Source organism: Hippoglossus hippoglossus, chromosome 19 (genome assembly GCF_009819705.1).
Source record: "Hippoglossus hippoglossus isolate fHipHip1 chromosome 19, fHipHip1.pri, whole genome shotgun sequence".
In the NCBI taxonomy this organism is placed as follows: Eukaryota; Metazoa; Chordata; class Actinopteri; order Pleuronectiformes; family Pleuronectidae; genus Hippoglossus; species Hippoglossus hippoglossus.
In genome coordinates this window covers 12,668,659-12,690,553 of record NC_047169.1, presented here as the reverse complement: position 1 = coordinate 12,690,553, position 21,895 = coordinate 12,668,659, and the positions used below count along the sequence as shown (strand labels likewise).

At 40.6% G+C, this 21,895-nt stretch overlaps 2 protein-coding genes and 1 long non-coding RNA gene across 5 annotated transcripts; 2 read left to right on the top strand and 1 right to left on the bottom strand.

Annotated features, from left to right (window-relative positions):
• The first annotated feature begins 4,021 nt into the window (after nucleotides 1–4,021).
• ccz1 (CCZ1 homolog, vacuolar protein trafficking and biogenesis associated) lies at nucleotides 4,022–13,256 on the top strand. 2 transcript variants are annotated; one of them, XM_034570544.1, is made up of 17 exons: nucleotides 4,022–4,301; nucleotides 5,315–5,390; nucleotides 5,494–5,590; nucleotides 5,725–5,822; nucleotides 6,070–6,163; nucleotides 6,548–6,628; nucleotides 6,707–6,754; nucleotides 6,944–7,027; nucleotides 7,728–7,903; nucleotides 8,437–8,518; nucleotides 8,951–9,012; nucleotides 9,645–9,756; nucleotides 10,073–10,106; nucleotides 10,264–10,381; nucleotides 12,054–12,212; nucleotides 12,859–12,986; nucleotides 13,107–13,256. In XM_034570544.1, exons 2-17 carry the CDS (start codon nucleotides 5,377–5,379, stop codon nucleotides 13,160–13,162), a joined length of 1,443 nt encoding a protein of 480 aa, XP_034426435.1. In that variant the 5' UTR covers nucleotides 4,022–4,301; nucleotides 5,315–5,376; the 3' UTR covers nucleotides 13,163–13,256. The 2 variants fall into 2 exon arrangements, with proteins under 2 accessions (XP_034426435.1, XP_034426436.1); XM_034570545.1 differs by having other exon boundaries at nucleotides 5,469–5,590.
• Nucleotides 4,682–5,307, bottom strand: LOC117752855. Its single transcript, XR_004612158.1, has 2 exons — nucleotides 4,889–5,307; nucleotides 4,682–4,814 (listed from the first exon to the last, which is right to left on the bottom strand). It is a non-coding gene; the product is annotated as an uncharacterized LOC117752855 (long non-coding RNA).
• Nucleotides 13,257–14,869: 1,613 nt separating the features above from the next.
• dlgap5 (discs, large (Drosophila) homolog-associated protein 5) lies at nucleotides 14,870–21,841 on the top strand. Of its 2 annotated transcripts, XM_034570992.1 has the most exons (19): nucleotides 14,870–15,026; nucleotides 15,802–16,054; nucleotides 16,205–16,392; nucleotides 16,589–16,663; nucleotides 16,755–16,794; nucleotides 17,038–17,124; nucleotides 17,250–17,348; nucleotides 17,934–18,008; nucleotides 18,138–18,172; nucleotides 18,268–18,485; nucleotides 18,615–18,788; nucleotides 18,902–18,990; nucleotides 19,095–19,255; nucleotides 19,360–19,461; nucleotides 19,715–19,970; nucleotides 20,074–20,717; nucleotides 20,867–21,032; nucleotides 21,389–21,429; nucleotides 21,566–21,841. In XM_034570992.1, the coding sequence occupies exons 2-19, from the start codon at nucleotides 15,817–15,819 to the stop codon at nucleotides 21,683–21,685; spliced, it is 2,808 nt and encodes a 935-aa protein (XP_034426883.1). In that variant the 5' UTR covers nucleotides 14,870–15,026; nucleotides 15,802–15,816; the 3' UTR covers nucleotides 21,686–21,841. The 2 variants fall into 2 exon arrangements, with proteins under 2 accessions (XP_034426883.1, XP_034426885.1); XM_034570994.1 differs by lacking the exon at nucleotides 21,389–21,429.
• The last annotated feature ends 54 nt before the right edge of the window (nucleotides 21,842–21,895 follow it).

Genomic DNA, 21,895 nt, shown 5'->3' with positions numbered 1-21,895 from the left:
TAAAACATGACCATTTAAACACAAGAGGCTTTATAGTAGTTTCTCCACTGTGTTGGTCCATGTTTTCTTGTCTGTGCACATCCCATCTTTGACAATGAATGAGATAAATAAACACGTGGAAACATACATTCCCTCTTTTTGCCTGTCTCTTGTTATTTCTCTGTCATAGCAATGAAAGTAAGTGATTGTGCGTGTCTGTGTGTGTGTTCGGGGGGGGACAGGCAGAGTTTGACACTACATGATGTTGACAAATCGAACTGAAATAGTGGGGATGATAGAGTGAGTAGAGAAAAGAAAGGACAGAGCTATAGAGAATAAGGGAGAGTAAAAGATCATGAAAGAGACCATAAAGCCGATAGGGTCGGAGTAGCTCACGGAGAAAATGACAGATACCGAGGGAAAGGAAAACTTAAATTCATTCTGGTTGTCATTAGGGGAACTCTTCTCCCCGTGCACACGGAAGCTGTAAAGGCACGTGGATTCGGGTTGGCCCCAGTTACTGAGGACATGCAGCTCCACAACTCTGTAGACCTCATCCGTGTGTTTCTGGAACCAGGGCAATGGGAGAAAAGAGGAGAATAGAGAGCGACTGAGAAGACAGTTGTACAATTTAAGAGTACATTTAAGATGTAAACATTAGTGTACAGTATTCTGACATTCAAGACTTCACACAGTTTTCAGCTTCGACCTCACTTTCACCAATGGTAGAGCCATATACTAGGGTCTGTCCTCGTCTTGTTATATAGAACAGGAAGTAGTATGGGTCATGTTCTGTCTTCCTGTAAATATCATAGTGTCTTTGTCAATTTGGATTTGACAGATTGAACTTACAGGCAGCTTGAATGTCTGTGTGGACTCTCCATCCTCTTCAAAGGTAAAAGTCCCCAGCTGAGTTCCTTTATCTGAAGAGTTTTTCATCCCCTGAACGAGAGAAATTACAGGGTCATCGTGGTGACGACTTAGCATCCAATTTTTTCTTCCCCAATGTTTAAATGATAGTGATAGGACTTCTGGGAGAACTCACATAGATCTCAAAGTCTTTGGGCGCGGCGTCGATGCGGCCGTTGGTCGAGTTGTGGCGTGGGAGGTGGTCCAATGTCACATGGGTTATCTTTGTATGGTGAGAGAGAGCGATGGCCAGAGGTCCCTGGGCCCCGGACAACGCCCAACATTTCCCTGCGTGCAGCTCTGAATAACCCTGTCGAGGAAGGAGATGCAGTCAGGACAAATGAAACTGATAAAAATCTTTATCTGCTAACTTGATTATGATCAAGTTAGCAGATAAATACACTGAACAACAGAGAGGACAGATGTCTTTAGAGTGAAGACAAAAAGAGGACGACGAAAGATTCTTTTAAGGTTACCTACAAATTCAAGAGAATACAGGTTTTAGGCATTTTCAGATTGGTAATTAAAACAAAACCCCCCAAAAAACAAAAGTGTTTGTCAGTAGAAACTCTATGTTAAAAACATTTTAGTTGTTAATTATAATTTTGTGCCGTATTGTGGTCTTTCTTTTATCATCTGTCTGATTGTTAATGTAGTATTATGTTTTTGAGTCTGTTTCAAAGTCCCAAATGTGGACTAGGTTTTTCTACGCGACCACAACTACAATGTTCAAGTCCGGAAAATGTAAACGAAGAAATATATACTTTAAACAACAGGGATATAGTTTGAGAATCTAAATTGCTCAGAATCTAAATAAATTGAAGTTACAGACACACATGCACAGTGAGTGATATGCAGGTGATCTGCAGTTGAGGCCTACCTGCACAGCTGCATGATGCGTGATGTTGGATTGAGGAGGGAACATGATACCTGTCATCAATGGAGAAAACAGGAGGTACTTTAGAACTCTGCATGTCCGAGAGGACGACAAGTTGTCGCCTAAATGTGAAAACTTGCCAGATGACATGCTAACTTGAGTCTTATAATATGTCACTTACATGATAGAACAAGGAGGTAGAGGAGACACAGAACACAAAAGTTCATTTGCTGCAAGGACTAGAAAAAAAGTCAATTTGTATCAAAGCTGTATGTGTGTGAACGCGGAGCGATGTGAACAAAGGCTGCATAAATCAACTTAATAATGCCAGTAAAATAAGCACAAGCATGAGCTTATCTGACTAACACAAAGACACTTAAACATATCCATCGACAACATACCTAAAGCTGCCAGATGAATCACTTTTGACGGAATTGTGTCAGCGATCGTTGATACTGAGTCTGCAAAAAAAAAAGTTCCCTGATTTTGATTCAAGATGAAAAGCTTGATAGACAGAGAGAAATTTATCAAATTGTGTTAATTATTTCATGCAATTGTTATTGCTTTTGTTTTAACTGGAAGTCATATCAATATTGCTCTAAAGCAATAATTTGTTTTACCATTAAACTGGCCTGCAGTGACAGGTGGCTCGTGGTTGGGTGAAGATTTATGTTGGTCCTTCAAAAAAAAAAAAAGAAAACACTTTTTCCATGCTGAGCTGCTGAAATGCTTTTCTGGATCCAAACAAACCACAGAATGAAATACCAATATCACAGGAATGTTCTTTTTCTTCTTTGTTCAGTTTATCGGTGGGTGGCAACCAATGTCAAGGTGCATTACTTAAATATCAAAGGAATGTTGTCACTGCCAGTTAAGGGATGTGTAATAATGTGGCAAAGCCAAGATTAAAGGCCGGATTGAGGGCAGGACCCTTAATGATGCATTCTTTAAAAACCCTATTTCCACTGAGATTGACCATCTTGTCGATAGCACTGCAGACTCACTACGATTAACATTAGACTCCATAGCGCCTATAAAAAAGAACATGTGAATTCAAGAAAGCTTCAAGAAGACTAGACAGGAAGTGGCGCTCCAACAAACGTGTTGAAAATCACCTATCATTAAAAGATAGTCTTAAGCCAGGCCCTCCACAAAGTAGGAGCTGCCTATTACTCCACATTACTAAAATAAATAAAAAAACAACCCCAGGTTTCTCTTCATGACTGTAGCCAGGCTGACAGAGAGTCACAGCTCAATTGAATCAATGCACTGTAAAAAAAAACGCCTATAAAATTTACCCAATAAATCTAAGGTAACAATTTGCATTAAGTTTGTTTGGGTAAATTTCATCTCATATTTTGAGTAAAAAGTACCTAAATTCAACAGCTAATCAATATGACTAGCTAAACATTATTTATTGAGGAAAGGTAGATTTACTCAAAAATATTGCACTGGTATTGATCATGTCAACTATTTTAAATCAATCCAATCATCAAAAAATAAACAGGATAAATGTGGATTTGAGGGCCCTGCCCCCTAACAGTCAACACAGTGTCATTAACAGCTGCAAATGCTCTATAGTTTCTGCAACAATGGATCACATAATATTTCAAACCTTTCCGGATTGTGAAACCTTTAATTTATTTGTGAAAATAAAATAAAATGAAATAAAGACCACAGCTGCTAGATTATCCTAGAATATATTTTTAATGAATACACTGTTTCTGATTTGTAAAAAATGTGTGTGTGTGTGTGTGTGTGTGTGTGTGTGTGTGTGTGTGTGTGTGTGTGTGTGTGTGTGTGTGTGTGTGTGTGTGTGTGTGGGTGTGTGTGTGCGCGCTCATGTGTGGGTGTGTATATTTTGGAATTGGACAGATGGTGGAGGATGGTGACGGAGAAAATAAATAAATAAATAAAAGAAAAATAATAGTATTAAAAACTATAGCAATGATGATGACAGTGATAATACTATGTATTATTGCATTAGCAATAATACATAGTTTATCATTCTAAAAACAACAATAACAAACGAGACAAAACATGGTGTAAATGAGACACTGTTTACCCCTGAGACTCCAAACGTGTTTTGTGGCCTCAAACCCTTCACCCTCACCTCCATCGGCACAGTGGTGAGTAGATAATGAGTGGATTTTCATTTTTGGGAGAACAATCCCTTTAAATACAGAACACATAACAAACAGTGCGCCCTGTGCGGACCCGGACCTTTTATTTGTCTTGGTATCGCTGCCGCCCGAGCACTTGAGCGTGTGGCACCGCGCTGTCTGAATCAGGAAGTTGAAAATGTTTAGAATGCGGCGTCTCCTCTCATTAAGCTCTTTTTATTTATTTACGTTGTCTCCGGCCACGAGCACCTGAACGCGTGGGCTGTATTCTCTGTACGGCGGGTGGCACCGTCGTGTTGCTCCGTTACCGTCACCTTTTTCTCACCGCCTGGACCTTTGCCACCACAACTCCACTGCTAGCATAAACAGCTAGCCCGCTAGCTGCCCCGACTCACCTCACATCGGCCGCTTGGGTAATAACAGTGACTGTCAAGTATTTGTACTCGTTAACTACAACACACACGTTACCCTCAATTCAGCGAGTTGTCATTTATTAAAACCGGCTGGATTTACAATGACACGGAGGTGTGTTAGCCCACCTCACGAGCACTTAGCTAGCTAAACATACAAGAAACTCAATATGACATGAGAACAGTAGCTATGTACTTAGGTAAAAATACACTGTGCTTGTCTCCACTTACGTTATCTAATCTTATCTAACCCTACGAGTTTAAAGGTGTATTTAAAATATCGTTATTGACATCTATAACGTGACCATCAGTGTTTCTTTTTTACCACAAACAACAAACACTTACATTTGTATCCAAACGTTTTATACAGGTTGTTTTCTATTGGGACATTTACCTATTTATATATGTACACATCAGACCCATTTGTAAACTCAGACTGGGCAAGAAACGACATAATTTGATTCTTCATGAACACAAGCGATAATCAAGATTATTTTTAATACAAAGTGTGAAGCACTTAGAGCTGTCCACCTGTGATCGGATGTGTCAGGACGGATGTTAAAACTACGTATGAACTGGGCCTAAATAACTTTTTCCCCCCATCCAATTGGGTGTTTCTCTGCTGATTCTGATATCCCGACTCAGGAGTATCTGTGTGCACCAGCTGCCAGTTAATCACAGTGCACTTATTTTCTCTTAAGTTAAAATCTCGATACCTTCCTTGTTGTGTTTAACTCACAGGACTGTATTTTACTTCATGTAATTTGAGGCTAGGGATCGCTGTGGCATTAAAAGTTAAGTCAGAGGCTGAACGAATGCAACTGTGAATGGACACGCTTAATGCCAGAATCTGGACAGATAGTCTTCCAGTACGTCAGAACCGTGCGTCCCGGGAAAAGATGCCTTCTGTGTTTCCAGCTTTGGATGCAGATCCACTGTACTCAGTGTGACCCATCAGTTAGTATCTCAGGATTTGTCTTGCCTCAGTATGTGATGTACTTGTCTTCACCCTGCAGGCACACGGCATGCGAACCACACCGTCTCCGGAGCAAAGGAAATCCAGACACAAGTTACACTAATGCTGATGATTAGGTAAAGATGGTGATAAGGCTGACGTTGATATAACCTGGAAGAAACCTGGAGATGTCTCAGCTTTTATGTCTTCATCAGCTTTTCTCTTTTGTGTCTGATACAGCCCCAGAATGGCCTCAGGAATGCAAGAGAAACAGTTCACACCCTGTCTGCTTAATTTTTTCGTATATAACCCTACATTTGGACCACGAGAAGGAGAGGTGAGCTTGACTCCTAGAGAAAGAGTTGCCGTGCACATGTTTTACACCTGAATCATTTGACTTTAAACTCTGTAGATGTTAAGAAAACATTTTATAGGGTAACTAAATTCCTAATCCAAAGATTCTATATTTAGGAGGAGAAGAAGATTTTGTTTTACCACCCCAGTGATGTTGAGAAGAATGAGAAGATCCGAAATGTGGGTCTTTGTGAAGCCATTGTACAGTTCACCAGGTACAGATCTCAGTACTCTGCTCAAAAACAGAGTTTACATATAGTCGATGCTAGTATTTCACTGAAAGGGTGGATTTGGGTGTGTTTATTCAGCCTTTTGGCATCTTTGTAACATTTGCCTTGGGCTTAGAAATGGTCTTAATATTGATAGCATGGCTAAGTTTGACAAACTGCATAAAAGGAGGGTCAGATCTTCTGTTTGGGTGTGTCTCCTTGCTCCTCACAGTCACGTCTTTTTGTCCTCCAGAACCTTCTGTCCGACAAAACCGGCTAAATCCCTGCACACACAGAAGAACCGGCAGTTTTTCTTCGAGCCCGAGGACAATTTCTGGATAGTCATGGTATCTTAAAGGCCCATATGTACAGTTATTCAGCATATACAGATTATTTTGTAGACTTCGATTGGAATGTAATTTAGCTTTTACGTCTCTAATCCTTTTGTAATCTGCAACTTTTGTACGTATATATCTCAAGAGCGTGATTCCTGAAGTAAAAATCCCATTCAATTTCTGAATAGAGATTTTGATTATTAGCCATAATATTGTAAACATCCAATGTAGTTGACCTATGATATCAACAGTATTTTAGGAAACAGTTGGAAAGGGATCATTCGCAATGGTTCTTGGGAGTCGTAGTTCTTTCAATCTTAAAAGAATTGTGTACACAGTCTTGTACCTTTTATACATTTTTCAGTTTTCCAATAATTTATTTTGTCTATTCTTCAGGTGGTTCGAAACCCCATGATCGAGAAACCAAACAAAGATGGTAAACCTCCCACAATAGAATATCAGGAAGAGGAAATACTTGTGAGTACTGAGAGAGACTGTCTTCATTTTTATTTTCTTCAAAAACATTTTACTTACCATTCCCTTTTGTCTTTGCAGGACACTGTTTATGGTGCAGTCGTAAGACAATGCTACAGCATGTACAAGGTTGGTTCCAGTATGTTTTAGATGATATTATCTGTAATGCTTTTAGCAGCTTAATTCTTTTACTTATATAAAGTGTATAATTTTATCATCTTCTTCTAAAAAACATATGGTGACAAACTACTTATTTAAGGACTTAATAATGCACAAAGAATCCATTTGGTAAAAGTGATTACTCTCCTCGTGCTGTAGCTCTTCAATGGTACGTTTGTCAGAGCGATGGAAGCCGGCGGAGTGGAGCTGCTCATACAGAAGCTGGAAAAGTTCTTCTACAGGGTAAATATCTCTCCACTTCTTACTCACTGATTTGATATTGCACACTGTTATTTACACAGAGTCGGTCAAACCACAAGTAAACGTTTTGAGCTGCTTTCAGACATGCACTTAACTCCGGTTATTCTACTGCCTCTGCATGCTGCACCACCCCTTACTTGACCACTCTGGAGATTTATGTGTTGTTGTGGAATGGTCTGACCGGAGAATCTCCTGCTGAGTTCATATCTGAAAACAACTTTTGTTTCCTTGTAAATACTCATGTCACTCTTGGAAAAAGTGGTGAAATCAGGCATGACCGGCTGGAGTCATGCCTGATTTCCTAGTAAATATCCGCCTGCATTAGCTGTCTTCGCCTCAAGCTTCTGTCACCTCTATGGAAAGCTGCAGCTCAAGGCGAAACACCAAGTATACATAATTCATTTGTGATTAGGGAATACCCTTCTTAAGTTAACACAGGCTTCCCTCGCCACCATGTAACTCAACGACAGTGAGAAAGAGAGAGGCTGTGGGGTGCGTATCAGAGGTTGAATGTCAGTGGCGCTACTGCTCGTGCGGGGCGTCAATCATTTTGAGTTTCCCGTTCCGTTTTCTTTATTGCACTGTAAGGAGGCACTTGTAGACAGGTAAACTAACCCCTTGCTCCTTCCCTTCTCCTGTGTCTTGTCATTTTTGTTGTGTGCGGTCACTCTGGGGTTTCCAGTATCTGCAGACTCTCCACTTGCAGTCCTGCGACCTCCTAGATGTATTCGGAGGCATCAGCTTCTTCCCACTGGATAAGATGACCTACCTGAAGATCCAGTCCTTTGTCAACAGAGTGGAGGAGAGCCTCAGCCTGATCAAATACACAGCCTTCCTGTATAATGACCAGCTTATCTGGTACAGACTGAGTGCTTGTTGAAAATGTTTCCTTAACCGTGTGTGCCTTCTCCCTGACATCCACTACCTAGGAATTGATGGCTTCTACAATCTTGTATAAATCGAAACATTAGCCTCTGCAAACACATCATGACATGCTGTGTAAACAGAGGTGGATTTAAACATAACCTCTAATCCTCTTTGTGGTTTATGTCCTCCCTGGCACGCCACTTGCCTTTTAATTTCACCATCAACCTCCAGTGTAAGCACGGGGGGGGGGGGATTATGTGATTTCTAATGAATTGACTTGAGAGCAGCGTGATCATTTAATGCAAACTGTCAATAGACAAATAAAGATGAGCTGTTTAATTATTGTCCAAATTAAGTAGCTGCATCGTGTGCTTTCATGCTCGGCTCTGGAGTATTGATTGTAGCGCGTTTTACAACCACTGCTGAACTATAATTACCCCCAGGAGACACACAATTATGATTTTGCACAGTGTGTTGTGAAGGTTATAAGGTTTAAAGGTTTAGCTTTTTTGTTTTGTCTGCAGGAGCGGATTGGAACAAGACGATATGCGGATCCTGTACAAGTACCTGACCACCTCACTGTTCCCCAGACACTCTGAACCAGAGGTGAGGAGATGGGAGAGCCAAATGAACAGATTAAAAAATAACAGTGCACACTTTGCTAAGGGCACAGAGAAGTGCAGTTTAGAATTTGGTGCGATTTGGACATGCGGTACATTCAACATTAATAAACCTTGAATAAACAGGCTGGGATATCAATATCAATCAAATTTGCTTAAGTATGTGTTGCTAATGTTACAATTTCATGTTTGGTGTATTTTTTTAATTGTAGACACCCCCAAACATAGATGAACATATTTGGAGCTGGTGGTCATAAACTCAAACTTAAACACATTAATGATGAACTGTAAAGGAGTTATAATATGAATGGTCCTGACAGATCGCACAAGACTGTTGACCACAATATGAGGCATTATTATTGCTTCCACAGTGAAGCCACACATTCTCACTTCACCATTTTGTCTTCTCTCCTGTCAGTTGGCCGGCAGGGACTCTCCTCTGAGGCCAGAGGTCGCAGGGAATTTATTGCACTACGGAAGGTAAGTGTCGGTATAGGTGTACCTGCTTCTTCTGCACAGGATAGGATCAAAAAGAGAAGAAAATTTGTAATATCAAGTAAAGACAAAGCATTGCACATCCAAAAGCGTACTGATACTTGATGTGCACATGAATGTTTGCATGAGAATGTGTATCTGTTTGCCAGCTTTATGTGGTTTTCCACCGGCAGTGAGTTTTTCTTGGAATCAGATACGGAGGAAACTCCCTTTGCTAACACATTGTTGTCAAACAGCAGGAGTAAGTGTATTGTATGTATCTTCTGAGTTTCAGTGTACATATGCAACAAGACAAAGTTTGCTCAGGTACTTAAATTCTTACAAAACCTGTGTCTTGTGATGACTTTGTTTCAGCTTGAGGTGACTCAAGTGTAAAGGTGAAGTTTGGCTGCTGCAGTCCAAGTCTGACTCCTGCTGAGCTGTCATGGGACAGAAAACACAATTTTACATGACACACTAGAATATACAGATAACAGTGTTGAGGCCAGAGGTGTTTGCTCTAATGTCACGCCTCCTCTTTTATACTAGTATTATGGAAGTCATAATCTTTGTCAGATCACCTCCACCACAGCCGCTCTCTGAATATTCTCTCTGCTGAACACATCTGTTCTCTCCAGGTTTTTGACAGGACCCACCAACCTTAAAGATCCAGAGGCCAAATTCAGATTCCCCAAAATCTTTGTCAGCACACAGGACGGCTACGAAGAGCTGCATCTTATTGTTTATAAGGTACAGTAGAGTAAATGTGATCTGTTATTTCGTGACAGTCTACAGGAGTAAATATATTAAAATAGGGGGGAAGTTGTTATTCATTTTTTCAGGTGAGACTCGTAATCTGTAATGGGGGGGATGTGTTTATGAACAGTAGATTTAGGATGATCTATTCCATTGCTCTATTAAACGATATGGATTTTTGGGGATTAGACTGCAGAGTTTTAAAATGATGAAATACGTCCCATGATGCTTATCATCACGTTAATGTAATTTCTAACCTGAGTGACCTTGACTCTGCATTTAAAACCTGCACTGATCTGCCCTCTTCCAGGCGATGAGCGCTGCAGCTTGTTTTATGATCAGTGGTAAGTGTGCACCTACTTCTATGATGAATTTTCCCTTTTCCTAGTTTATTTTTTATAATTTGATTCTATTATGTTGCTCTTTTATAATATTTTGACCATTCTGCAGCTCGTATAGAGCTAATATATGAACTTGTATTCCTCCTGTCCCCCTTCCCAGCTTCTGTGGACCTGACGAGGGAGTTCTGTGAAGAGTTGGACGGCTTGGTGGGACCTCAGCTCACCTTGCTGGCATCTGATATATGTGAACAGTTCACCGTTAACCGCAGGATATCAGGGTCAGTTGAGAATCCACCACTGTCTGAATTTCTAACCCGCCTCCTTATGTTTTCCCTCTTTCTCTCTCCACATATCAGTTGCCTGCTTTTGAGACTGTCTAGAAATAATGTAATTACACCAGAGAATTTTCACATTTGAAGAGCTAGAATAAGAAGTTGTTTATATTTTACATACATCTTATTTTAACTGACAGCATACGAAATCCTAATATGAAAATGTACAAAGCCTGTTTTAAAACTAAATGAATGCGATGAAAAAGCTGCACAGCTAAATGACAGATACACAACTGATGATGGTTCCCTAACTTCCACCGGTGGTCACTGACATCTGCTGATGATTGGCAATTGATCATAAATATATTTCAGAGGATTTCCAAACATACAAGGGATACTGACCATCTTTAAAATAATGAATAATTATTTATTTAAAAAAAGAATTTTGACTAGTTCTTCTCAAAAAACAAGGTTGTATGGTGAATGAAGTAGCCGTGTCATCGGTTTGCAGTTGTTCCTTTGTATTAACTCTGTCTGGTTGCCAGTGATAGATGAAACTCTAATACCATTGAATATTGTCTTGGCACATTGTGTGGGTAACTGAAGCAGTGTAGCTTTAAAGTCTGGCACCCCAGCCTGCTCTCCTTTAACCCCAGCTTCAGATACGCCCTGGCCTGTAATCTAAGACTGGACTCTCTGGCCCAGACAATTTGATGGGCTCCTTTTTAATCACTGTAGTGAAGAATCCACTAAATAAATAATGCCCTCCCTAATTTCTCTGCTGGCACTCCGGTTCGTGTCCTGATTTGGCCTGGTGACACTGTCAATGAGCTGCAGCATAGATATGAATCAGTTATACGACCTGTTTTAATACATGTCAGGTAACTGCCCTTAGCATCCAGAGTGATTACTTGCTGTGTTACAGTCTCTGCCCCAGAGAGAACTGAGCTCTTAAACCTTACAATAGTGGGATCTCACCGTCGTATACAGGGGCCATGACTCCAGGTTTAGTGTTAAAACACAAGATGTGTCATTCCTCTCGATGTACTTGCAACTTCTCCTGCTTTGCGACACACAAGATGAAAAAAGGAGAAATGTGCGCACAATGGGGTTCAGACTTTCTACGTGTGCGATGCCTCTTTTTCATCTTGAGATCTGTGGTCTTTTTGTTTAGAGTTTTCACCACAGGGCTGGCAGGAGAAACTACGGAGAATGTCATTTGCGTTCTAGCACCTCCTCTGAATCATTTCAGATTATCAGTTCAGTGCATGTCTGAAAGCTGCTTCATAGAAATCAGTCCCCTATATATGCCAGATCTTTTTTTCTTATCAAGAGCTATGTATTATTCCTTGGGAAATTCTTGAGAATGTCAAAAACAACAAGAAATTCATCAAATAAATTCCTAGATCCGGCTCTTTGTCTGGGTCAAACATTTGATGAGTCCTTTCTTGGCCCATGTCCCATCCTTCCAACAAGTTTTGTGGAAATGTGCTGAGTAGTTTTGGTTTAATCCTGATGACAAACAAACAAAACAACTTCATCACCTCCTTGGCAGACGTAATGAAGTTGTATCCTTTGAACAGATGAATCATCTTTATTCACTAAAGACTGGTCCTTGTTTTGCCTCTTGTTTATTTAGTTTAATTTATCTGTTCTTTTATTTATTGTGTCCATACAGGCCAGAGAAGGAGCCTCAGTTTAAGTTCATCTACTTCAACCACATGAACCTGGCGGAGAAAAGCACCATCCACATGAGGAAGACAGCCAGTGTTTGCCTTACCTCTGTCCACCCTGACCTCATGAAGATCCTGGGAGACATCAACTGTGACTTTGCCAGGTACAGCAGAGAACACCCACTTCGTGAGAGTGCAGCAGTACTTATCTTTACCAAATGCCTTCCAGGCATTTTCCAGAGTTTTTCTTGGGGCTGGCCACAAATCATTTCTGTGGTATTCTTGGTTTTCCCAGTAGAAACCAAAGAGTAGCTATAATTGATTTGTTTTAGTTATGGAAACCTTTCAGTGTCAGTGGATGATACGGCAGCATGAGGCCATTAAACGTCGTTTGACGTGGTCATGAGACTGTAGTCATGTGAACGTTTTCAGTCGGTGGGATGAAACCGTGGCATCGACGTTTATCTCAAAACCAGTGTTAATTTGTGTTTATATAGTTGTTGTGTAGTTGCTGCTCGTCATCTTATCTTGTCAGCAAGGTCAAAACTCACTCACTGTGCTGTTATCTCAATTAAATATTTAATTTTAGGTAATTACATGTGGTTCTCTTGTTTGTTTGTAATGTTAAATATTATTTAGTACACAAAACTTCAAAGAATATTAAAGTTTATGTTTTTTTGAAATCACATCATAGCTGCTTTCAAAAATGCACTTTTCTCCGGAGGAGGTGCATGCAAATGTTCCAGTGAGTGTTATTTCTATATATTTTGTTCTTCTTTGTGTTCTAAGTTTTGTCTGTCTCACTCCCAGGGTTGATGAAGATGAAGAAATCATCGTAAAAGCAATGACGGACTACTGGGTCGTCGGTAAGAAGTCAGACCAGAGAGAACTGTACGTGATCCTGAACCAGAAGAACGCCAACCTGATCGAAGTAAACGGTATGTCTCCTCCAGCCGGTGAAGAGTAAATCTGTGTCATTACAGCCACAGTAGACAATCCACCCTGCTACTTAATCTCCTCTTCACCCTTAAAGCCTTTTTCTCTTTTCTCTTCCACAGAGGAGGTTAAGAGGCTTTGTGCAACACAGTTCAACAACATATTCTTCTTGGACTGATGACGCGGAGCGACTGTTCCAGCACACTAAAAACTGTCACTGTTGAGGGTTGTCATGACAGCATCAGCGTAATGCAATAATTGCATTGTAAAATACAAAAAATATAATAAAAAGCTTTTTTTTATTTAATCTACAAGAAATTAATGTAATTATGTGTAAAAATCCAGATTTTTACTGTACATGTCCTTTTCTTTCATTTTCTTTGTACATACATGTGTTTCTTTTTGATTTCTTTCCGATTAGAAGTTGTTCATGCATTTTCTTTTTGTAATGAACACATTGTGACAGTTTTTCAAATTAATTTAAAACGCTGACAGCAGTTTACTCCAGACCCTTTAAAGTTTTAAAGATTTCATCATATCAAAAATATTTTCTTTGTAAACAACTGTGCTAACTTTAAATAAATTAAGAGTTAATGTGTGACAAATGTCTTTTTTGGGTTTAGAAGCTTGACAATGACTAAACTTTTGCACCATCTTCCAAATGACAACATCATCATCACTGACTCCACGATGGTTGTAATGTTTTAACACCTGTTTGTTTGTTTGTTTGTTTGTTTGTTTGTTAATTAATTAGTTTTTTTGTTTATTGAATTGATTTCCTAAAACTTGGTGATAGTATTGGACATTAGCCAAGAAAGAAATCATTGAATTTTAGCATGGATGTGAACCAAGGGTCTGACTTAGAATTTGTTTCTTTAATGCAAGATAAAGCATTTGTTTTATTTCTCAGATTTCCCAGGAAATGGATCTTGATGATAAATATGTGACATGTTAAGGGGACTGATATTCATGGGTGTGTACAATTTGGTTCAGATCCAAATTTATATCTAGATCTAGTGGATTTAAATGTGGTTCCATAAGGGGGCTCATGTTAACAATGTTTATTTTATAAGAGTTGCAGACACGGGCACCAACTCTGCTCAGAACTGGAGGTCAAAGATGTTTCCACCTGAATTATTCTGAGCTTTTGATTCAGTTTTATGATGATCAATCTGTAGTCGATGCAAAAATATAAGAAGGTAGAATCAACCTCACCATGTCCCAGGCCAAAGACCCTTTTACATGAATATGAGTTGCATGCCAACCCATAATTACTTGGTGCCCTTTAGGCCAAGACGGCATTAAGTACATTCCCTTATACTTTACTGTCCCCTTAATTAGAAAATAAATGGCAAAGCGAAACGGTTGTGTTTGAGCACAGTGTGTGAATGCATGAAGGAAATATATTACATAAGTAAAAAATCTAAATAAATTTACTATATTATTATAATTTCTGTCTAGCGACATTTATTAATTTCATATTTATGTGTCCATTTTTATGCAGGTTTAACTAAAACCTGGTTGTTTATAGCCATGTGATATTTCATTTCGTTTATGTATTTAATTTGGTTTCCCTACATTTATTTATTAATTTATAGACATCTCATTTTTGTCCTTCCTATAAACGTTTACTTTTTTTATTAAATGTTGCTAAGGAATTTGGTATTGAAAGAAGTATTCATGTAGGTCATCACAGAACAGACATGTAATTTAGTTCACGGCTCAAAAAACACATTGAAATGTTTCATTTGCACGTCATACTCCAGACCAGTAGGTGACATCAGGTCAAATCCGTGGGTTGTTGTGAGTAGAGAAAACTAACCCGAAGAAGAAGAAGAAAAAAAGAGCCAATCAGAGCTCACACTGGAGCTCTGACTCTCAGCCAATCAGCGTCCTACCAGATGAATTTCAAAAAGTCGCCCGCCATGATTGTTGTGTTTTCAGACTGAGCTGAAGTCCGTCCGTTGTTTTTCAGGTTTTTGTTTTTAACTCTGCGACCAAAGGAAGTTTTTTTGTGCGTGTGTTTTTTAACAAAGGATCAGGTGAGACGTGTGTATGATTGTAAATTGTCTAAATGCTAGTTTTGGTCTTTTGTTGCCAACTGAACAGTTAACGTGACTCGTGGCTTCCTGTTCATCCGCAGTAGTTCAGCGCACGGTTGCTAATTTTGGATGCTAACAAACACATTCAAATCCCATTTGGATCCAGTTTTTTTTAGGCTTTGGCATTTACAACAGATACGTGTTCATTATGTTGAGAGGCTGAAGTGAAATTGTTAAAGTTAAAGTTCGCTCCACGACGTAGTGTTTATACCACTATTTAAGCTCGTTAAACTCGTAATGTATTACTCTTCTCTAAATACAAATGTGTGTGTCTGTGCTTGTGGGCGTGCGTGCGTGTGTGTTGGCTCTTTTCGCCTCTTAGTGTTCGTCACTTTAATAAAGTTTTGTAAATTTAAGTACATTTTTGGATTTCGGGAACATTAGCCTGTTAGCTAACTGGTTCGCCCATATTTAAAGGCACAAGCTACATGTATATATTAGTCAGGGGACAGCATTCATGTTACATTAATGATATTTGAACGAACATCCTTATTTTGTTTTTGAGAGGAAACTGCTACTACCAGCAACTTTATACACATTATATAGATGTTTTAACATTTGGTTAAAGATAATAAATTGAGAAAATGAGTTATTTCTACCTTAGTATCAGTTCCTACAATTACTTGTGTGTGTGATGTGCCTTATGTGTGTAATTTGTGTAGTAACTGTCAAATGCAGTATTCCTCTAATGCATAGTCTTGTGTTCCTCCTACAGATTTTTCCAGATACCATGGAGTCTCGCTTTTCTCACCTGCGCCAGCGGGACACCAGTGTGTCCATGCTGAGAGTAAAATTGTCCCGCAGAAGGTCTCAGTCCCAGAAGGAGAATCGAGATCGGGCCGTGAACACACGCAGGCAGCTGGACAAGCTCCCAGAGCTGGACGTCTCCTCCCTGGACGCTTCCATCGCGATGGCCAACATGTCAACCATCAACGAGAAAACTCTGAACACTGCACAGTCTGCAAAAAGTAATGTTTCAATATCCTTGAGCTCAGACCTAATAACCTGTGCAGGCACACACTACAATAACCCTATATTTTAATGATTTACTATAGAGCTAGCAACACTTTGTTTAGAAAAATCCAGGTGATCACCAGGCTTCTCTGACCTTTTTCCAGATGTGGCAGGAGAAGAGAGGTTGAAACAGCTTGAGCGTTGGAAAGAACGTAAGGTTCTTGAGAAGGAGAAAGAAATGAGAGATAAGGAGCGCAAAGGTGTATTTAAGACTGGCCTGTATCATCCTAAAGACGGATTCGCTATTGGTTCTCTGCCTGTTGTCCCAGCAGCTCCAAAAAGAGCAAAGGAGGTGAGCAAGGACTTAACTGTAGGCTCACAATTGCTGTAAATGTGAATGTAACTTATAGTTCTACCCCACTGCTTTAATTTGTTCTTACTGGTTATGATTAAACTGCTTACAACAATGGAATGGGTCTGTGTAGCTGGGTTGACTTTGATGAAGTATAACTTCTGTGATCATCATGTCATATTTGCTTGTGTTTCAGATAAAAGTGAACGCAGCTACATCCCAGAGTAGCAGAGTCACTCGTTCAATGAAACAACCACAGCAAGTGCAGCAGGTATTGTATTCCAACATCTTTCTGATGAACATTTACATTGAATTAAAACTGCTGTGCTCTTTCATTTACCTTTTTGCCCAAATCTCCACAGCCTCTGAAGAATCAAGACACAAATACTGTGGCAAAGAAAGGTAAATTAATTGAATGTCCCCTTTTTGTAAACACAAGTGTATATGCATATATGTGCACACAGCCCCTGGAACAATCCTGTGTGTTTATCTCAACTGCCTCTGCCTTTTTTATGCTTTTACATTAAAACCAATCAGAATTGACCAAACATAAAACAACACATAGGGGAAAAGTGTAGTGGATTATCCACTGATAACTGAATCTGGTGATTTTATTTCATGCCTGATCTCTTGCTCTTCCTTTAGCTCAACTTGCTGTGGAAAGATCAACCAGGATCCGGGGGGCTCCTGTCAAGCCTGCCCCAGCACCGGTTTCAACCAAAGTTTGTGCCGGTAACTAATGAGAAAAATCTCGGCGCATAACTTGACCTTGAGACTAGCTATCGTGTTGGCTTTGCCCGATTGTGTTTCCTTGTTGGCAACTCAGCCAGTGTCTCTGTCATGCCATCCTACTGTAGTGGAGCCTTCCGTACGAGCTACGACGACCAGATCAGCCAACAGGCCTCCTGTTACAACTGTTCCTGTGGTGAAAGACAAACCGAAGGACAAGGCTGCAGGTATAAACTGAGCCCAGGCCAGAGTTCAAGCTGTTTGTTATTCTTTGGCATAGAACGTGTAATAACGTTGGAAATTTGATCATTAAAGCAAAATGAACGAAAAGCATCAGAGCGGCAACACATACCCTGTGTGTGTTGTGTGTGTGTGTGTGTATATACCCCAATCAGGCAACTTTTTAATATTGTAATAATGGCGTTATTCATACCGTATGATGATGACTGCAAATCTAAATATGCTGCAGGCTGTGTTGCTAATGTTCCTGTAGAGTGCAAAGATGCCTGGGAAAATTAATTTGCAAACTATGTATTATGTCATTTTGTGATGTCACTTATGTGATGGGGAATGATTTCTTGACCAAAATAATGTTTATTCCTGTTATTTGCAGAGACCTATTGTAAAATGTTTTTTTCGTACCTTATTTTCGTTGACCTCGAAACCCGTCCAATCATTCTTGAGTTCTGTTGTACACACAGACGGGTGAAAATAATACCTTGCTAGCGAGGCGATTCTGGTGCACAGGATAAATGCAGTATTGTTCTAGAAAACCACTTTGAACCCTGTTAAATGTCCCTTTCCACCCTCAGATGTAAGGGCCACAAGGAGTAGAGCCTTTGTCAGCCATGTGGCGCTCCCTTCTGGCAAAGACAAGAATTGCAAAGGTATCGTTTCAAGTTGTCATAGAGCCATGTCGTTTTTGAGACTGATTAATTTTACTTTTCCCATGTGATCATGAGCATTTGTTAGTCATTTATACCCCATATTTTGTTTCTCTTCCATTAAATCTGCAGCAACTGTCCACACCGTCCAGCCTCTTGCCCCAAAGGTGAGAATTTCATTTCTCTCTCCTTCATTTTTTTATAGTAATTTTAAAAAAAGAATTATTTAAAAACAGTAATTTGCTGTTTCTGTCTTGTGTAGGAGCCAGAGGAAGAACTTCATCCCTCCACGTCTGAGGAGGAAGACATGGTGGTGGATCAGGATCCGATGGACTCCGTCCCTGCTGTGGACCCTGTTGAGGTTCCATCTTTATCTTCATTTGCTCCAGAGGGTTTTCTCTTCCAGGCTCCTGTCGGCTTGTCATCTTTCAAGTTCGAGCCTCTCACTCCTCGCTCAGCAGACGCCTTCCTTACACCAAGGTCTGTCGGTTGCTTTACTATGATAATTTAAATGTGAGCCTAACCATAGAAGAAGCCTCAAAGACAGATTTTTATGTTTACCGCTCAAGTTTATCATCTAAATGCCGTGTTGTGAATCTTCCCACCCAGCCCCAGCTTCAATATTCCATCAGTTCCCTCGTTCAACGTTGAACCTGAGCCTGAAACGTGTGAACCCTCTCCCTCTAAGTCCCCTCGCCGCTCCCAGCCCCGAGCATCTCCCATAGTGTCTCCTCCAACTACAGACAGCCCCCTGGAATCAAAGCATGATGTGCCATACTTCAGGTACCTTTTTTTTTTTTTTTTAAATCTTTCTATTCATATATGTACAAAATGTACAAACAGTAGTTTGGTTAATTCAATGTTTTCCATGCTTTTTTAAATTTTTTATAATTCAGATCAGAGATTGTGAGTGAGACAAACCAACTTAGAACTCTGTGTGTCGAGTGGGAGCCTAAAGTGGAAGACGAGTCCATCCCAGAAGAGAGTGAGTGTGACATTGACTCAGTTTAATTTGGTGCTGCACAGAGGCCAGTGTTCCCTGAACTGAACAGCAGTAATTCAGTGTCTTTCTGGCTCTTCTCTGTTTAGTGAGAGACCGAATGCGTACAACAATCGGCCAAGCGCGGCTCTTGATGAAAGAGCGTTTCAACCAGTTCAGCGGTCTGATCGACGACTGCGAGTTGGGCCGAGGGGAGAAGATCACCACCTGCACTGATCTGCAGGGCTTCTGGGACATGGTTTATTACCAGGTGAGTGGCTCATGGGAGAGCATCAACACATTGTTTCAGTCACCAAATATGCAAAGAGAGGGAAAACCATATACACATATACATATATTTATTGTACTTTTCAGGTAGAGGACGTCAACAAGAAGTTTGACGCGCTCAAAGAAGCAGAGGGCCGAGACTGGCTGGAGGATCACAAGCCCCCACCACGACAGAGGAAAGTAGCGAAGGTGAGTACAACTAAATAATATTAGTTTTTATTAACATTGTTGTATACTGTTTCATACTTCTGTGCTTTTTGTATTTTGAATATTTTGGCAACTGACTGAATGATCACACACTACCCATTTAACCTCACAATATTGTCTCCATTTTCATCATATTTGCCTCTAATCTTCACCAGAAGCTCTTACAAAAGTGGCAAAAGAAATGCAGTGATGTGAACATCATGTATATCTTGTTTATTGTTTTTTTTTGTTACAGAAACCATCAGCTGCACCTGCCAAGCCAACAGGAACCAAAGTGGCAGCCAAGTCTCGTCTGGCTGCCGTGAAAGCCGCCATGAAAGCACGACAGCAGGCGGCCGAGGCAGAGAAAGCTGCAAAGGATGCTGGTCAAAGTGAGGATGACCCCAGCCTGAACTCCGAGGAGCCAAAACCCCAGGCAGAGCCCCAAGTGCCAGGCACCATGGTCTTTGATGGAGGCTTCTTTCAGGTGGAGAGCCCAGCCAAAACCCCAGGTGAGAGAAACGTGTATATGTGCCACAGGCCTTTCTTTTCATGCGGCCTCCTTTCCTGACCATAAGATCTGGAGCCAGGTTGTAAGCGTTTTTGTCTCTGTAGGTTCAGTGAGGAGATCCAGCCGACTGAGTGCTGCTGTGCTGCCTCAGCCCTCTCCCTGTTCCAACTTTCTCACACCTAGAAGAGTCACCCGCCGATCCCTTGCGTTGGCACCGACCCCCATTCAGGCCGCTGCCTCTCCTGCTCAGCGCATCCTCACTCCCGCCCCGCTGCGTCTTACCCACGATCAAACACCAAAGTCTCAGTGCGGCACTCCTCGGACATCCAAGAAGAGACAGGACACTGTAAATGTCTCTCTGTGTTTCTCACCTGCAAAGGTCGTGCTTTCAGACGACGCCCAGCCTGAGGGAAGCTCCTCACAACAGACTGAGACGGTCTCTACACAGGAAAAACCTGCCTCTGTTCCTGAAGCAAGCACAGTCATACCTGTACATTCACTTCCATCCATAACTGTAGTGGATGAGCAAGAAGAACCAGTTGAAGCTGTTGATGTTGTCCTCGCTGCCTCTCCATGCAAATCCCCTCCTCCTGTCTGCCAGGCCCCTGAGCCCTCATCATGTCTGAGCTTCACGCTATCCCCCTGTGTGAGTCCTTGCCAGCCTCCCATGTCCTCCCCTCCTGCTGTGCAGGGCCACATTGAGGCACAAGACTCAGTGTGCTGCACACCAGACACCTCAGTTGTTGAGGTAAACAATTATTCTGGCTTCTCTACAATTCTTTCTTAGTATTGAAATAATCTCAGCTTCATCATTTCTCATTCAAACTTAATATATGATCGACATTGAACAGTATTCTCTTTTGATACAATAAGCAAACTATTTTCTTGTAACTTTAGGAAATTCCTGGGTTGGACTTTGAGCGTTACCTTCAGCCGTCACTGAGAGGCAGCCTGTCACCAAGGGAGACAGTTGCCATGGAGACACTGTCACCCATGGCAGTGGATGTTGAGATGGAGAGTCCCAGAGGTCCATCTGATGATCTGCTGTCTCAACATGAACCAGGTATGATTGATGCCCACAGGTACTGTGCATGCACACACTCTGGGTACACCTGGGTTTTGTTGTTCTCATGGATTTTTAAGCTGCAGTAGTAGGAAGTTGAGGCTCATTTATTCCACCTTTACGTCCAAAAAGTGATGTGTCCATCTCAGATGATGTAAGCAACATGTTCCACATGCTTCCATGTGTCCTTAACGTTGGTATGGTTGTTAAAGAAATGTCTAAAGCCTCATATCAGATCTACATGCTGCAACTTTAAATGAAATGTGATTTCACTGAGCTTTATTATGGTGTAGATTGATTTTAATACTTTTTTTTTTTACCGTCACTCACTGTTCACTTTCTCACTGTTACCACAGCTGCAGCGGTGCCTTCTGTGTTAACTCTTCAGTCACCACAGGTTAAAGTTTTTTCAATTTTCAAATACCTAAATACTTTGACTAACTAGACTCTTAACTGATACTTACATTTTTTAATTACAGTCTTGTCATTGCGGAATATTATTTCTGAACATTCTTTGTTTCTGTTTGTTTTAGGTCCAGAGTCGGGCAGCTGAGTCTGATCTGCTTCTTTTCACCCCGGACTTGAAAGACCGGATACGCCAGTCTGTTTGCCCGAGTGACCTCATGGTCTTCACACCTCCCTCTAATGTGTAGCAAAGATTTTTTTATATTTTAAAGTTTTTTACAAATATCTACTACTTTTATTACTCCCTTTTGGAGAAGAAAAAAAAGATGTATCTGATTTTAACATTTTTATTTGATTGGAAAATAGTGTCGTACAAGATTGTTTGATTAAAGTTTGAGTTAAAACAAGAAAATGGCCGGTTCTCTTTATTTACATCCAAGCACAAATCAGTAATACAG

Excerpts from the sequence above, each read along its gene's own strand:
- ccz1 (XM_034570544.1), top strand. Across the intron at positions 8,519-8,950 it reads CCAGACACTCTGAACCAGAG|TTGGCCGGCAGGGACTCTCC; the intron begins GTGAGGAGATGG and ends CTCTCCTGTCAG. Across the intron at positions 12,987-13,106 it reads CAACCTGATCGAAGTAAACG|AGGAGGTTAAGAGGCTTTGT; the intron begins GTATGTCTCCTC and ends TCTCTTCCACAG.
- dlgap5 (XM_034570992.1), top strand. The coding sequence starts at position 15,817 with ATGGAGTCTCGCTTTTCTCACCTGCGCCAGCGGGACACCAGTGTGTCC. Across the intron at positions 17,125-17,249 it reads TTCAACCAAAGTTTGTGCCG|TGGAGCCTTCCGTACGAGCT; the intron begins GTAACTAATGAG and ends ATCCTACTGTAG. Across the intron at positions 19,256-19,359 it reads GGGACATGGTTTATTACCAG|GTAGAGGACGTCAACAAGAA; the intron begins GTGAGTGGCTCA and ends TGTACTTTTCAG.